General features: G+C 51.9%; 2 protein-coding genes across 4 annotated transcripts in view; one reads left to right on the forward strand and one right to left on the reverse strand.

The window, feature by feature from the left end:
- Positions 1–13,044, forward strand: part of UBN1 (ubinuclein 1) — a 30,084-nt gene extending 17,040 nt beyond the window's left edge. Inside the window, exons 8-18 of one of the 3 annotated variants that reach the window (XM_058680583.1) lie at positions 1,264–1,334; positions 2,558–2,687; positions 3,159–3,277; positions 3,487–3,615; positions 3,763–3,906; positions 4,689–4,739; positions 4,836–4,878; positions 6,488–7,666; positions 8,708–8,957; positions 9,220–9,309; positions 10,963–13,044. In XM_058680583.1, the coding sequence (XP_058536566.1) occupies positions 1,264–1,334; positions 2,558–2,687; positions 3,159–3,277; positions 3,487–3,615; positions 3,763–3,906; positions 4,689–4,739; positions 4,836–4,878; positions 6,488–7,666; positions 8,708–8,957; positions 9,220–9,309; positions 10,963–11,012 (2,256 nt within the window). In that variant the 3' untranslated portion in view covers positions 11,013–13,044. Of the gene's footprint in view, positions 1–1,263; positions 1,335–2,557; positions 2,688–3,158; positions 3,278–3,486; positions 3,616–3,762; positions 3,907–4,688; positions 4,740–4,835; positions 4,879–6,487; positions 7,700–8,707; positions 8,958–9,219; positions 9,310–10,962 lie in introns of all 3 variants that reach the window. The other 2 variants (XM_004586726.2, XM_004586727.2) reach the window with 2 other exon arrangements.
- Positions 13,045–13,198: 154 nt separating this feature from the next.
- The window catches only part of PPL (periplakin), a 32,809-nt gene continuing 29,350 nt past the window's right edge, over positions 13,199–16,657 (reverse strand). The window contains exon 22 of the mRNA XM_004586728.4: positions 13,199–16,580. Within this exon, the coding sequence (XP_004586785.2) occupies positions 13,917–16,580 (2,664 nt within the window). The 3' untranslated portion in view covers positions 13,199–13,916. The remainder of the gene's footprint in view (positions 16,581–16,657) is intronic.

The raw sequence follows: 16,657 nt of genomic DNA on the forward strand, positions 1-16,657 counted from the left end.
GGAATGAGCCATTGAAGAGTTCTAAGGATAGGAATGGGCAGACTTGTGAAGAAGTTGGGAGTGTGGTTATTAGAAGTGGGAGAGCTGAAGAAGCCATGCAGAATGTGGTTGGCCTGGTTCTGGGACAATTGAGTTTGCTTTTCAAGGGGCAGGTAATAACAGAAGTAATTGGAAATGACTTAGAAGTCACTGGGAAAGGATTAGGCCCAGCTTTCGAGTTGAGGGCCCTGCATGAGCATGCATTACTTTGAAGCCTGTGGGGAAAGAAGTTACTGTAAGAAGTGAGTTCCAGAGAGAATCCTGGGTGTCCTCCAGTAAAGGAGCTACTGGTGGTAGAGACAGAAGGAAGGACTGGGAGATGTGATGAGAGGAAGGAGGGGCTGGGGTGAACTGTGTGTGCATGGAGGAGTGGGTCAGGATTTCTGTCTCCTTCTGTCACCTTGTTGCCCATTGCTATGAATCAAGTCTGGTTTTCACAAATTTTGTTTCACCAAAGTCTTTCAGACCAGCAGCTCCTATGTTCAGGCCAGGGGTTTTCTAACCTCTCTGCCCTTTAGAGTTCCTAGAGCTTGTAGAAGAATTGGTCTGGAGTAGGGGAGCGCTCATGTGCAGCCAAGTCTGAGAAGCCCTAGGTCTGACTTTCAGACCTCTGCTCTTGTTGTCTTGGAACCTGTTGTGGTTGCTGAGGAGCCTCCAAACTTGTTCTTTAGGTTATGAAATGGGTTCTCATTGGAAAACAGAAGCCTGAGTGGTCAAGTTGTGTCATCTGTTAGTCATCCTAATGGGCCAGCCGGTGGAATGTTTGTGATATACTTTAAGCAGATTATGGGTTTTCAAAGAATTATAATATCTTAAATGCTGAGGCTATACATTACTCTTACTCTGATGATTGAGAGGGTTGTGAGGTTCTTTAAATTGCTTTTCAGCTGTAGATAGTTGGAAATATAATCTCCCAGAGTTGTTTATAATAGAGAATGGGCATGAGGAGTAGAGAGCTGGCTAAACTGCCCTCTGACCAGATGTATCTTAATTTCTTCAGGCCTGGGTAATTTCCTCTTACCTGACTTTAAGTCCTGGGAAGAACAGACAGTACACAGATGCTGTAGCAGCATTTGGAAAAAGAGTTGATCACAGGTGAACGTGAGCTTGCAACTATGGGAGAATTGAGAAGGTGATAGTCTTGGAGTGTGACTTTTGTACCTACGGTAGGTATAAGTCTGTGGGGAGCAAACACTAACAGTTGTTCTGTCTGCCGTGAACCAGGCTGCCAGAGCTGCTGAGGGAGAGAGCAGACAGAAGTTCTTCACCCAGGATATTAATGGCATCCTGTTGGAGTGAGTATCTTTTGTTTATTTGTACCTGCTGTAACCAGACCTGGGCTGAGCAGGCCCAGGACCGGGCAGTCCCACTGAAGTCCATCCACACAGGCCACTAATAAAATAAAAGAAGATCTGGGCTGTATAGTTCTCTTGTTGTTGCTTTTGTATTAAGGAACCCAAATGGACACACTCGGTATTTGTTTTCAACCTTTCTAGTGTCAGATAGCAGTCTTATTAGGACGCTTTATCTCACAGTCAGGGCTTGTTGGAAGAGGACTTCCTGGCAACTGTGAGTTGAGGAGAGAGCCAGGTGATTGCTTCCGTGTTTGAGAAGCTAGAAGAATGAGTGACACTGTGGTGGGCTTGGGCCTACTCTGCGTTAGGGACCGTAATCCTCTTAGTCTCACTTCTCCCAGTGCCTGTGCACATTGTCCTGTAGAATTCCTTCCAAATCTAGGGCCTTGCATAGTATGCATTGGATTAAGAAGCAAAAATCTGTAAAAAGTCTAAGCCGGGTCCGTGTGTCTAGCCTCCAGTAGCAGGACTACTGGACATAACAAGGGGAGCTGGTTGCTCAGCCCTGAGGATCGTATGAGTGTAAGAAGGGTTGTTGAGACTTGGGAATGTTGTAGCATGTCCAACAAATGACCTTCCCTGGCCAGCATTTGGATGAGCAATTGGGTCAGGAAAGATGGGCTACAGAGAGCACCCAGGGGCCATTGTGGACAAGAGGTTTGCCAACATGGAAGCTTCCTGAGCAAGCCAAATGTGGTGAACTCAAGGCATTGAAAAGGAATGTTCTGCTTATCTAGATGGGGAAACGGGCAGGGGAGAGGAGTGGATAGGAGGTAATAAGGATTTCCCTGACCTTGTAACTATGGACAGTGAGAACTGAGAAAAACACTTTCAGAAAGTGTTTCCTCTTAACCCAAACTACTGGTTACTTTCCACTTTGAGTATTTTTGTGCTTGCTGCATTGATGAAATTTGGCACTTCAAAGCATGTCTTCTTGGGCTGTTCTCCTGACCTCTCTGACTTGGTCCTGTCCCTGGCCTGAGAGCCTTGACCTGCTTTACCTAGCCAGGTCCTGTTGCTGTGGCTGCCCAGTTAGGATGTGTGGCCCACAGATAAAGCTTCAGGGGCTTCAGCTGCTAGCTTTCCATTTCTGATGTGTGAGCTTGTAAAGAGAGAGGCAGCAGGAAACTGCAGGCCAGTGGTGGCTCCGTTCTATTTTTTAGCATAGAGGTGCAGGCCCGCGAGCTGAGTAGCCAGGTCCGCTCTGGGGTGTATGCCTATCTCGCCTCATTCCTGCCCTGCAGTAAGGACGCTCTGGTCAAGCGCGCTCGGAAACTTCACCTCTACGAACAGGTACGTGGGTGGCTGTGGAGTGAGCTGGGGTGGCCGAGTCTCCTTCATGGGTAGCATATCTGCACTGCCCCATCCATAGTGCCCTGTATGTGTGTCAAAAGTATGCATGTCGGGCCCGGCGGCGTGGCCTAGCGGCTAAAGTCCTCGCCTTGGAAGCCCCGGGATCCCATATGGGCGCCGGTTCTAATCCCGGCAGCTCCACTTCCCATCCAGCTCCCTGCTTGTGGCCTGGGGAAGCAGTTGAGGACGGCCCAATGCATTGGGACACTGCACCCGCGTGGGAGACCCGGAAGAGGTTCCAGGTTCCCAGCATCGGATCGGCGCACACTGGCCGTTGCGGCTCACTTGGGGAGTGAAAACATCGGACGGAAGATCTTCCTCTCTGTCTCTCCTCCTCTGTGTATATCTGTCTGTAATAAAATGAATAAATCTTAAAAAAAAAAAAAGTATGCATGTGTCCCCTGTCTGCAGGGGGGACGTCTGAAGGAACCTCTGCAGAAGCTCAAGGAAGCTATCAGCCGAGCAATGCCAGAACAGATGGCCAAGTACCAGGATGAATGCCAGGCGCACACGCAAGCAAAGGTCGCGAAGTGAGTGTCTTCCTTTGTGCCCGTGCACACTGTTGTCCTAAGTCCCCTCTTCTCGACACCTCCCCGTGTTCACTTCCATTTTCAGGTGAACCCTTTGGCCCTTTGCAGCATTTCCCCCTTTGGTCTGGCAAGTCCCAGTTATTTCAGGTGTGGAGGAGGTGGTGGCAAGAAGTCCTTAGGCTCCTGTTTAATTCTGTTTGCCCTTGCAGGATGTTGGAAGAGGAAAAGGACAAAGAACAGAGAGAACGGATTTGTTCCGATGAAGATGATGATGAAGAAAAGGGGGGCAGAAGGATAATGGGACCCCGGAAGAAATTCCAGTGGAATGATGAAATCAGGTGTGTTCAGAAATCAGGTGTGTGGGGCTAGAGTCTGAGGAAAGTCAGGGTCCTTTGTTTTCATTTGGGCTGCTGAATGCGCATGATTGAAATCCTAGAGCAGCGTCTGGAGATGGGTGGGAAGACTGATTTTTGCCATTTTCTCAGGGAACTGCTTTGCCAAGTGGTGAAGATGAAGCTGGAGAGCCATGAGCTGGACAGGACCAAGGCCCAGGCATGGGAGGACTGTGTGAAGGCCTTTCTCGATGCCGAGGTGAAGCCACTCTGGCCCAAAGGCTGGATGCAGGCCAGGTGAGAACTGTTGTGACCAGGTAGGGCTGACGTGCAAGTAGAGAAGTGGATGAGCATCATGGCTTTTGTGCCAGGCGAGTGGGGTGTGTCCTCGGGGAGTTGTTGTCTAGTCAACCCAGTGCTGGCCTCACCTGGATGACGAGGACATCAGGAGCTTTGAAGGGCGATCACAGGTGGGATTTTGTCTTTGTCATTCTTTGTCCCTCTTCAGTTCAGAGCTGACTTCCTATCAGTGTGCATTTTCTGTTATGGCCTACAAGGTGGATTCATCTTAGTCCTCTTTCTCATGTGTGAGTAGCAGGGCTGGGTGCCGATTGGTGCTAAGTTTGCATCTCGGGCTCCTTTTGTTGATGGCACTTTCCATGAGTGAAGTGTATACTGCAGGATAGGAGGGCTCAGCCAGCTGACTAGGCCTGACTGAGCTGTGGTTTGGACAGATTACAGAACCTTTGGGATTGCTTTTCCCTCCATATAGTTTGGATTTTATAAGGAAAACTTTAGTTTGTCTGGAAAAACACATGTGTATCACTGCACTTGTAATTCTTAGGAGGGATGATACTAGGCGGTAAGGAAACTGCTGCTGTCTTTATGAGCAATCTCACCATGCGAAGTCTCAGTCAGAGCCATAACTTTTCATGGTAAGCCCAGACTTCTGGGTTTTTTCTTCTGCTCAGCAGAAAATCAGTTCATTTGTGAACTGACACTGAACAAGGAGCAGCCACTGGGTACCCAGGTGTCTAGGTAGGGCCGTATGCAAATGCCCAGTGTTCTTTGTCTTTCAGGACTCTGTTTAAGGAGAGCCGACGAGGCCATGGGCATCTGACTTCAATCCTGTGAGTATCTCTGTCTTGGCTCTTCAGGGTTGCTGTCATTGTATCAACTTCTCTGGGTATCTGCTAAACCTTCTCTGTGTCCATTCCTTCGGACAGGGCCAAGAAGAAAGTAATGGCCCCTTCGAAAGTCAAGGTGAAGGTGAGTCAGCCTGCACAGGACATGTACCAGCTGTATTCATCTCTCTGCATCTAAACTCTGGAAATTCTGCAGTGACCATGGCAGCTTGCTGAGCTTTGTGGGTCTGGGAGCAGCGGTTCCGGATGATACTCTTGAAATTACCCCTGGGCAGAGGCCTGAGAGGGGCACTTCTACAGAACTGCCCCCACTTGGCACAGTGCAGAGACTGTTTTGGGTTAAGGGAGGGCTTGGTAAGTGTCCTCTAAGGAGTGGCAAGCCCCTTCATTGTTAGATTGGGACACGTCTGTGCAGATGTGAAGGTGGGGGTGGTCTTTAGAGGAGGAGATGGCTCCTAGCCAGTGGTGCAGCCTTGAGTAACAACAGAAAGGAAAGGCAACTTTGTTGACCTTGCTAGCAGAAATGGAGGAAGTACAATGAGTGTAGAATAGAGCCTGATGCTGTCTGAGCTGTTGGAACAGATGCTCTTTACCAGTGCCCTTCACCATATTTAAACCGCCTGTGAGAATGTGTGCAAATCCCTTCTATGTTTGAACACCTGTGATGTGTAAGACACTGCGTTAGGGTGCCCCCCCTCTTTTTTTTTTTTTTTTTTTTTTGTAGGATTTATTTGTGTATTTGAAAGGCAGAGAACACAGAGTGAGGGATAAAGAGGTTTCCCCAAATGGCCGCAGCAGCTAGAGCTGGGCTAGTCTGAAGCTAGGTGCTTCTTGAGCCCAAGTATTTGAACTGTCTTCCACTGCTTTCCCAGGAGCATTAGCAGGGAACGGGATTAGAAGCGAACTCAAACTGGCACCCTTCTGGGATGCCAGCAGGTGGAAGGTTAGTCCTCTGTGTCACAGCATTGGCTCCAAGATGGACCCTGTCTGTTGGAACCCAAGCTGAGGAGACGGGTGCTGGGAAAATCAAGGATAAAAAGAACACCAATTGTGAGTCATTCTTGCGCTATGCCTAGACCTGATTATGGGTAGGCGCTATCTAAGATTGTGTGACTGCCAATAACTAGGGTGTGTGTTTGCATGAATCGTACTGTCTTGGAAGAACACAGGAGAAAAGTCCCCATGTGTATGTGTGTGTGTGTCCTCTTGCTGGGGATGAATCTGGCCTGGTCGGCTGGATTTGCACCAGAGGGTGCTAAAGCTGCAGCATTTAAACAGAAGGCAGGGGCAGGCATTGTAGTAGAGGACGAAGCCACCACTTGTGACAGTAACATCCCATACTGGAATGTCACTTTGCGTTCCTTTTGCTCCATTTCCAACCCAGCTTCCTTTTCAAGCATGTTGGGAGGCAGGTGATGATGGCTGTGATGTTGGGCACCTGCTGCTATGTGGGAGACCTGGATGAAGTTTTGATTTCTTGCTGTGGAGGGCATTTAGGAAGTGAAACAGTGAATGGAAGATTTGTTTTTGTCTCTCCCTCTGTCATTCTGCCTCTCAAATTCATGAAAATAAAGAATACCTAAAAGAAAAGACAGGCAGGCTCCTGCTATCTGCCATACTTACTTGTGGTGACACAGGACCGCCCAGTTCTTGGCATCTCAGTTATCCTGACAACAGATGAATGTTGGCAGCTTTAGAAACTTCTCAACATCATTGCTTCTGTTTTCTTCTAGGACTTCTCTGCTAAGCCTGATAAAAAAGTTTCTGTTCCATCTGGACAGATGGGCAGCTCCATAGCTTTGCCCTCAGAACACCAAGGCGGGGGCCTAAGCCTTGGGGCCACAAGCAGAGAGCTCCCGTCTCAGCTATCTGGCAACCTTGTTAACCCTGCTCCTGTCAGTTTGGACAACTCAGTGGATGAAGATGTGGGCCGTAATCCAGCCTCCACAGTGGAATCTGTGTCCAAGGAGCTGGCTGTGTTGAATAGAGCAGCAGGAAGCTCTGAATTCACACTACCTGTACCCTCCAAAGCACCTGTAGAAAAAGCTGGAAGTGTTTCATGCACAGAGGAGAAAAGGAACTTTGCAAAGCCCAATCCTTCTGTCCCCCAGCCCACTAACTCTCTGCAGTCACCCCTCAATTTTCTGGCTGAACAGGCTCTGGCACTTGGGCAGTCCTCTCAGGAGAAAAAAAATGAGAGTTCTGGCTACAAAGAGCTATCCTGCCAGGCTCCCCTCAGCAAGGGCCTGCCAGAAGCTCACCAGTCCAAAGCAAAGCACCACAGCTTGCCACGGACGTCGCACGGACCCCAGACAACGGCCGTGCCTGGCCCCCAAGTCAAAGTCTTTCATGCAGGTACCCAGCAGCAGAAAAACTTCACCCCAGTCCCGTTTGTAAATAAGCTCCAAGGCCCAAAGGCCTCCTCTCCACAGTGTCATCGTTCCCTCCTGCAGCTGGTGAAGACAGCGGCCAAAGGTCAGGGCTTCCATTCCCCTACACCAACCTCATCAGGAGGCACACCACCTACTGGTAGCAGCTCTCAGAAGACCCCAGCCACCTCCTCCACTGCCCTGAGCCATCCAGCCAAGCAGCATGCAGCCAGCCCTGCAGGGCCAGTATACAAGAATAGCCCCTTTGCAGGCTCTGTCTCCAAGCATGGGGTTTCTTCTGGAAGCTCTTCCTCTGGAGGAGTCCCAGTTCAAAGTTCTCCTCCCAGGCCCTTGCTGCCTGGCTCACAGCCTCCCTCCACAGGACAGCCTGCCAGCCGGCCCATGCCAAGCTCTACAGTGAAGAAACCACCTGTTTCCCAGAAACTGACTCTGGTGGCTCCTCCTGGTGGTCCAAACGGAGATGCTGGAGGTGGGACCCAGGGAGTGGCGAAGTTACTGACCTCCTCCCTGAAGCCAGCTGTGGTTAGTAGTGTGGCATCATCTACCTCCTTGCCAGTGAGTATCCTGGCAGCCCAGCTCAGCCCACTTGCCCTGGGTGGAGAAGGCGGTCCCAAACCGAAGGCCAGGTGGGAATGGTGAGCTTAGGGCTTCCCTTTCCTGGTGACAAAAAGCCCAGGGTGTTGTGAATTTCTTTGTAGGGGTGCCAATGAGTGGCAGGACTGATCAGCACTGGGCCTGCAGGGAAGCTGGGCCCTTTGGGTGCACCATGAGTCACAGGATTTGCCTTTGTGGCCTCTGACCTGCCCATTTTTCCAGATGAGGGAGTGGAGGTATTGTCAGTGGCAGATGGTAATTACCCATGTCTTCTGAGCAGCTCTCGCAGAGCTTTGCAAAGCAGGAGTGAAAGGTGGCTTGCTTCAGGCCAGCAGTGAGGAGTCCTGAGGCTTGAAACACTCCAAGACATTTGGACACAGGTTGGGCAAACGAGAAAGATGAGCTGTTCCTAGTACACCCTCAGCTGTAGTTGTGGAAACACTGCAGAAAGGTCTGTTTAAAGAGACGTCACTTCCTTACCACCACATTTTTTTTCCTGTTTATTAAATACAAAGATCAATAAATACATAATTAGTACTGTAAGGTGGTACTTCCAACATTGGTGGAAAATGGGATTTAAATGTGTTTATTTTGTTGCAAAAAATTTTAAGTCCCTGCATAGTTTTTTCATACATGTTGCTCATGAACTTTTGAAGGTCCTGTCCTTGTATGTATGTATTATGGCTGTAAGTGCGCACACATACACACATGTACCTATGTATATGGACTTTGGATGTTGATGTGTGCATTTTCCATTTCTTCGCAAAGGCTTATAAAAAGTAGAGTGTGGACCCCGGAAGCCACTGCTTGTCACTCTGTAGAGACCATCCTCCCTGGGCTACAGAGGAGGAGGATGCTGGTGCAGACCTTGGCCATGCACATGTCCCCATCCCGGGTGACCTCAGGCTGCCTTTGTCAGCTTCCTGTGAGCGTGATGAGAGTTCTGACTGTGTGATGTTTCTTTCCCAGAAAGGAACAAGTGGGGCTGTGCTGCTGACCAGCTCCTCTCCCCTAAACCTGCTGTCTTCATCCTACAAGTCCAGCAACCCGAAGCTGCCTGGGGCCATGAACTCGAACTCACTGGGAATTATAGCCCCTGTCCCATTTCCTCTCCACGTGCTATCCTTCAGCGCTGACTCTTCTGCCAGAGCAGGGGTCTCCAAGGATGCCATTGTCACAGGCCCTGCCCCGGGCACATTTCATCATGGCCTCAGCCCCAGTACGTATCTCTGCTCTCTCTCACCTGGGGAACCTCTAGACTGTGTCCTCCGGTCCCTGTGGTGTTGTATACTATGGTTGCTGTATATGTGCCTGGTGTGTGATAAGGGAACCTCTCTGGGAACTGTGCTGAGCCCCCTCCCCTCGGGTGTGGAGCCTAGACACATCCCACAGGTCATCTGTGGCTCCTGACTGCCAGAGCAGCTTTTCTGTCCCGTCTTCAATGTGTGTGTCTTGTTCTTTTCTCCCTCCCGTCTTCTCAGGTCTTCTGGCTGGCTTGCACCCCAGCCCGCCCCACGCAGCGCCTCTCCCACACGCTGCCGTGTCCACCCATATCCCGCAGACTCTGCCAGGTAATCGCCAGATGGGCAGTGTGCCACGTGCACCCTCTGCTTTTCCCTACTCCACCCGTAGCTGCTCATCTGCTGAAGAGTTCAGTGTTGTTGCCTTCTGTTTGGCTGTGTTGGTGTTTCAGTGTGTCCTTTGAAGCTCTGGCTCTGTGGGTGCTCAGAATGACACAGGGTTCTACCACTTTGAGATTTCCCTTGGTGCGTGCTCAGAACTGCTGCCTAATCAGATCTTGCCTGGTTGATCACGGAGAAGGCTGTGGGGCCTGAGTGCTAGGCAGAGGCACTCTTCCACTTAGCTCCCCCTCTCCTCTCCTTCCTTACATCTCCTTGAGGGCTTGCTGGCACATCAAGTTTGCTGGGCTTTGTTGGTGTTGGAAGAGGTTCTCTCAAGTTACTTTCCCCTCAAAGAGAGAGGGTTTTTTGGAAGGACAGCTGACTTCTGGTGGCAGCGAGGGTCCCAGAGAGTAGTGTAAGTCTGGATGAGTAAACTGATGGAAGTAGAGGCTTGGAAGCCCAAGACTAAGGTGGCAGCTACTGTGGCTTGACCGGAGGGTATGTGGAGGTGGGGGAAACAGCATGTGGACACCCTACCTCTATACAAGTGGGTTTGTCTTGTCCTGGATTCTTGATTCTTAGTTGCATCTTGTGGAGTTGATTATCGAGTGTTCTTTCACTATCCCAGATCTGCTGCAAACATGACTTGGGGGCTGTGTCCCAGTAGGCCTTCTGATTCACTGTAGCTCATGAGGCTGAAGTAGATATAGCTTTAGCTGTGAGGAGCCTGCTGGGGTTGATGATGGACTGAGAAACCTCCACCATGGCAGTGCATCTTTGAGAGACCCCACCTTTGTCCATAGTCAGCCATTTGTCCTGAAGAGCAGTGAGCTGTGGTGGCTTCTGTCTGGAGCTGCCGTTGGAGTTGGGAGAATGAGGCGAGAGTGGAAGCTCTGAGATATTACCTGCCTCTGTGCCGGGAAAAGTTACTCTTGCAAAGCGGTAGAAAAGCCACTGACAACAGAGTGGTCTGTGGGATTTTCAGCTGAAGAAAAGAAGAAGATGTAATTTTATGCATTTTTCTCTCTTTCCTTAGGGATAGTAAAAGGTTAGTGGGAAGGCAACTCTGCTGAAAGAGCTGCTCAGTTCAAGTGGACCTTCTCCCCTCAGCTAGACTGCAGGTTGTAGGGTCATGGGAGGGCCACAAGGGCCCAGCTGCCTGCATTTCAGTATGTCAGCTGTGACTTGTGTCTGCTTGGCTTGCCTCTCTTCCCCGTGTGGTCTCAAAATGCCAGTGCCTTTGAATTTGTTCCTGCTGCAACCAAAGATAGAGGAATGATTATTGCTACCTTGAGCGGTCATCAGGCCTTCCCCTGGCAAAGCACAGGCAGCCACAGGCTTGTAAGTGACATGGGCTGTGTGGCGATAGCCACTCTGAGCCATGCGCGGGGGCCACCCGCCTGCACAGCACCTGTGTCCATGCATGTCGCGGACTGCTGCAAGTGGTGTGCACATGTAGCTTTCTGCCTTACTTGAACCTTTGAATGTTCTGCGCTCATGAATGTTTGGTGGTGAGATGATCCTTCTGAGCTTTCATTACTGCTGCCATGAGGGAATTGGGGGCTCCCATTCTCTGACTATTCCGTTTCTCTTATTTTCCAGATACTTCTCAGCTTCATGGGAAGGGCCCTGGAGTACCACGAAAATTATGACTGCTTCTGAGGAAAGGCCTGACTAACTCGGGGCTGGGTGGAAGCCAACTGTGTAGGTCTCCAGTGATGGAGCCACTGTACTTTCTGCCGATTGGTTTTCTTCAGGAGCAGGCGTGAGTCCTAAGTGGAGCATTTCTTGGCACTTCTGAGGTGCCTTCAACCGAGGGAGCACTTAATGACCATGGTGCTTGGGGCCTTGCAGCTTTATTACCTGATGGTTGTCAGAGGGCAGCTCTGAGCAGGGGCGTGTCCCAGGCTTGGCGGTGTTGGGGAGCACGTGTTTACAATACCGGCCGCAGAGGTGTGGTTTAAATCCACCTGAACCCCTGGCGTTTGGTCCCAGTGCCTCCCAGCACCTAGTGGTCAGGGACTCCTGGCATCAGCCACAACTGGGAGACCTACCTGGTCTCTACGAAATACTGAGGACATGTAATACCTGGCCATTGTGAGGGGCCAGTGTCTCCTCTGAACTTGACAATGAAGCTCTTTAGAGAGAAATGACCTTTGTATATTCAACTATTGTAATAGGATTTTTAAAGACACCTATTTTGGACTCAGTTTTCATCATTACAATTAAATGCATTGGATGGACTGGGGCAGTTCTTTACACATCATATTATAGGAAGACGTAATTCCAGTGCCTTTGTGGTGGGGCAGGATTTGACAGTGCACATCTGTTCAGCCCTCTGAGTGGATCTGATATGAAGACCTTTTTAATTAAAAGATGTGTCTGTATTGAAGACACACCCGGTTTTGAGTTTTTTACGGCTGCTCATCATAATGCTGTCCTGACTTGTAAGTCATCTGGGTCCACAACCCCAAGTCAGTTGAGCAGGGCTCTTGTTTTGTTTTTCCAGAGTTCACGTGGGTGGACTCAGGGCCTCTCTAAGGCCAAGGATACAAGGGGTTCCGCATCACCGACAGACATTCCGCTTTGTCTCACTCTGAGAAGCCAGTCTCAGGCAGAGCTGCAGGAAAAGGCCTCTGCCAGGGTCTGCCGTATGCAAACAAACCTTGAAGTCTTGGACTGTCCGGGCCGTGGGCTGTTTCTTAGAGTGACACAGACGAGTGTGGAGAGCAGATCCGAGTCAGGCTGGGACAGTGTCGATAGCACTCCCGGGTCACGCTCGGCCAGTGGCTGTTTCACAAGGATTTGGAAGGCCTTGGCCTGTCCTGTGAACTCTGTGCCACACGATGACTCTGACATGACTGCCACAGCTAAGTAGCTTGACACATGGAGAGTCCACAGCAGCAGCACATGTATACCTGTGTGATGCTCAGTGACTCGGTTCCGACAGATCTGCAGCCTGCTGCCTTCTGGGAGCATGGTCTCTCAGCCCTCCCGGCCTCTGCTCTGATCCTTTTACATAGAATCAATCTGTGTTTCACATTGGGCTACATGGACTCCTGATCCCTTTATTATGTGTTTTTTTGCAACTTGGATTCCCAGTTTGTTTACGGGATAGTCTTAGATAGTAGCAAAAGAGCCAAAGAAGAGATTTGTGTCGCTGAGCTCAGAGCAGAGCAGAGGCCGTCAGAGAAGGCTGAGCAGTGGGCGCTCTGCCCGAGACCCCCGGGTAGCAGCCCAGCCCCCTCCCTTCCCTGCTGGTGCTCCCTCCTCCCATGTACCACTGAGCGTGCAGCTGGAGCAGGAAACCCTCCTTTTAGGAATCTAGTGATGCCTCTTGCCTCAGGGAAATGTTTCTTTGATGGGGAGTTTGAGATTTCTTTTTCTTGTTTATGCTTTATTTGTGATGATGAAAGAGTGAATGACTTACACAGCCATGGTAAGGCAGATCTGCAGGCCCGGCTGCAGCGGAGGGTTGGGCAGAGTAGGCTCAGGGCCTGGGGGCTGCAGGGGTTTGGTTTCTTGTGAGCAGCAAAGGTCTCTGAGCACGTAGTGGGCGCGGCCGTTGCTTAGGTGTGAGAGGGGCTGTGGCTTTTTGTGTGGCCACCATGTTGGTGTTCAGGGTGGTGTGAAAATTGTTAATCTTGTATAAAGCAACTCAATAAATTGTTTCAAAGTTTCCAACCCAGTTTTCTTCCTTTACTCTGTATGTAATTCTTCTGTAGGGGCTGGGATATGTAGACTATCCATTTTAGCCACAAGAGGGAAGTTTGGAGAATAGGCCTCAAGAAAATAAGCAAAAGGAAAAAAAAATATTTGCATGCTGTGAAGTTAAGAATCAAGCCACCAGGTTTTTATTTTCATGCTATAAATAAAGTTCCCTATTACCTGCCATTTTCTTACATAACATGTGAGACACCAAGAACCAGAAACTCATTTGGTGAGTAATCAACTGTCAGCTATGCCAGTGAGATAATAAGCAAGACTAGTAAGGCACTGAAACTAGGGCTAACTGCAACATGGTCCACTATCCAGACATTTTCATTTCAGTCACTGATGCTGTGTTTTCCTGGGACAGTCTGGCCGACAGTTGACATCCACGCTGTTCTACGTTCCATGCTCCTTTTCTGGAACAAAGCCCGGCTGCATATTAGGAGCAGGCTGAATTCTCAGCCAGAAAGCTGGAAGATTATGTGCACAGGCAGGCAGTTCTCAGCGTCTGGTCCTCGACAAAACCAAAGGCTGCTGGAGGGAGTTCTGTGTCTGGCTGGGCTGCCCGGAGCAGGCCCGTTGGCAATGACCATGTGCACTGGTGGTTTTCAGATGGTTGGTTTCCAGGCGTCCCAGGGAATCTACAGTAAAAGAAGGGAGGAGCAAAGGCCTTGGGATCATGAGTGCCTTGGGTCAGAGTGAATTACTCTGGCAGGTGGAATGACAGCCGAATTGGGAGTTGCCTGTCTTAAGTTGGTGCACAGACTAGAAGCCAGGGAGAAGGCGACGTGTGGAACATCACCGGGCAGGAGGAAGATGCCCTCTGGCCTCCAGGAAGGCAGCCCTTACTTCTTCCCAGACACTAAGACTGCCAGCTCCTGAATGGACATCTCCTTGTTGACGTACCGCTCATACTGAGCAGGGCTCAGCCGGCCGTCCTTCAGGGCCTCGTCAATGGAGAACTTGTTGCCAGACTTCCTGTCGTGGATCTCCGAGGACTCTCCGTTGGGACCTTTCACGGAGATCTCCTCCCAGTCACACTCCTGGCTTCTGAGTTTCACAAACATGTTCCAGTCGATGAGCCCAGCGCGGTGGGCTTCCTCTGGGGACAGCTCCCGGCCTGTGTCAGGGTCAATGACGACGATGGAGCGCCGTAGATGGTTCTCTCTCTGCTCCCTCTTCACAGCCACGGAGCCCAGGCGCTTCTGCAGCTCGTCAATCTCGACATCTTTGTCCTTGGAGATCCTCTTGAGGTCGTCCAGTTCTCTCTCGAGGGACCACAGCCTGGAGTTGAGGTTGCTCCCAGAGTCCGGCACAGGCGTACTGCGCAGGTCTCGGGTGTCTGTCGCAGCCATTTCTATCTCCGACTGCAACCTTCGAGTCTCGAGCTGCAGGTTCTGCCGCTCTAGCTGTAGCTTGTGGTTTTCCTCTCTGAGGAAGTCAAGCTCCTTGGATGACTTGGAGTTGCAGAACTCCAGCTCTGACAGCTTGGCTTCCAGCCGACTAACCTCAGCATCCAGCTCCCTCTTGTTCCGGCTCTCCTCTTCCAGGCTGCTCCGGAGCTTCTGAATTTCCTGCTCTGTGTCGCCCTTCTCCACCTGGACACTCTCAGAGAGGACAACCTTCTCCTTGACCTCTGCCTTCTCCAGGGTGGCCAGCTTCCTCCGCAGGGTCTCGAGCTCACCCTCCAGCAGCTGCCGCCGGTGCCGCTCCTCCTCCAGCTGCACAGTGAGCATGGCATGCTCCCGGGCCTGCTGGGGGTCCGGCTGCAGCACCACCTTCTGCTTGCGGGTCACCATCTCACGGGCTTCGGCCGCTTCCTGCTCCAGCTCGGCCAACCTCTGCTGCAGGTGCTGCGCCTCCCGCTCGGCCTCCCTGCGTGCCTGTCGCTCGCGCTCCAGCTCCTGCAGCTGCTGCTCGAGCTCCCCACGGCGCTGTTGCAGCCGCCGCAGTTCAGTGCGCAGCTTGTCAATCTGCCGGAGCTCGGTGTCGATGCTCTGTGTGAAGGCGCTCACCTCAGCACGCAGGCCCGGCTCCTCCTCGTACTGAACCACCTCTTGCTGCACCACCCTTTCCTTCACCTGCGACAGCTCCTCTTCCTTCTGCCTGACCTTCTCTTCTTGGGACGCTCGCTCCCTCTCCAGATCCACCTGCTTCTTCTGTTCTTCTGACAGCTTGGCCCTCAGCGATTCTACTTCCTCTTTGGTTTGCGGGTCTTCCTGGAGCTGCAGGATCTCCTGGACCACCTCTTTAGTCTGCACTTGGGGTTTGGAGTCTTTCAGGGACTGGATCTCCTGCTTGAGCTGGTAGATCTCCAAGTCACAGCGCTCAATGAGTCTGGTCTTGTCCACGATCTCCTCCCTGAGCCGCTGCAGCTCCTTCTCCATCTCTGGGTCCGTCTTGTACTTGATGACCTCCTTGGTCACCTCCTTGACCTCCACCTGGGGTCCCCGCCGCCTGAGTGCCTCCAGCTCGCTCTGGTAGCTCTGCAGCTGCTCCTCGGCGCCCCTGTACTTGCGCTCCTGCTCCACGAGTTCTAAGCGGAGGTTGGCCACCTCACTCTCGGCCTTGGGGTCTGGCCGTACAATCTCCCGCACCTTCTCCTGCACCACCACTTTGGCGTTCTCCTCCTCTAAGGCCCATATCTTGCGTAGCAGCTCGGTCTTCTCGCGCTGACCCGCACGTGCTTTGGCAGCCTCATCCTCGTACTGGCGGGTCAGCTCACTGAGCTCCCTCTCTGCTGCCACATCCTTCTCCACCTTGAGCACCTCCTTGACAGTGATCTTGCCCTCAGCCATGGCACGCTCTTTCTCGAGCCTCTTGAGCTTGTCCTGCAGGAAGCTCAGCTCCTCCTCCTGCCTCTCCCTGAGTGCACCCTCCCGCTGGCGGTCCTCTTGCAGCTGCCGGTACTCGGCCTCGAGCTGGGGGTCATTCTGGAGCTTCACCACCTCCTTCTCGATGACCTTCTCCTGTGGCCGGCTCTTCTCCTCAGCCAGGGTGGCCACACGCTGCTGCAGGAGCAGCACCTCCGCCTCGCGGGCACCCTTCTGCCGCCTCAGTGCCTCCAGCTCCTCCCGCAGACGTAGGACCTCATCGGCCTGGGCCCCATCGGGTTCGATGCGCAGGACCTCCTTGACCACATATTCCTGCCCCCCGCCACTGGCCTCCTGCTCAAGTGCCCGCAACCGCAGCTGCAGTGCCTCCAGCTCTTCCTGCAGCAGCTGGTTCTTGTGCTGCTCCTCAGCCAGGGTCTGCTGTAGTCGCTGGAAGCTCTGCTCCAGTGCAGGGTCTGGCACCTTCCTGAGCACCTCCTTCCTCACCACCGACTCCTGGGGCTGCTGATGCCGCAGGCTCCAGATCTCCTCCTGGGCGCTTCTGACCTCATTCTCCAGCTGCTGCCTCCGCTCCATCTCTTCATCCAATTCCTTCTTCACCTTCCATGTCTCCTCCACACCAGATCCTGGCTCGCTGCCCTGCAGGGTCTTGTGGGTCACTTCGGCTTCTGGCTGCTGTGAGAGAGAGAACCAGGCATGGTCAGAGCCCAGACCCACCGCTACAGGACATGCCAGACCTGTCTACACCTGGT

This window comes from Ochotona princeps, chromosome 24, assembly GCF_030435755.1.
Source record: "Ochotona princeps isolate mOchPri1 chromosome 24, mOchPri1.hap1, whole genome shotgun sequence".
NCBI lineage: Eukaryota > Metazoa > Chordata > Mammalia > Lagomorpha > Ochotonidae > Ochotona > Ochotona princeps.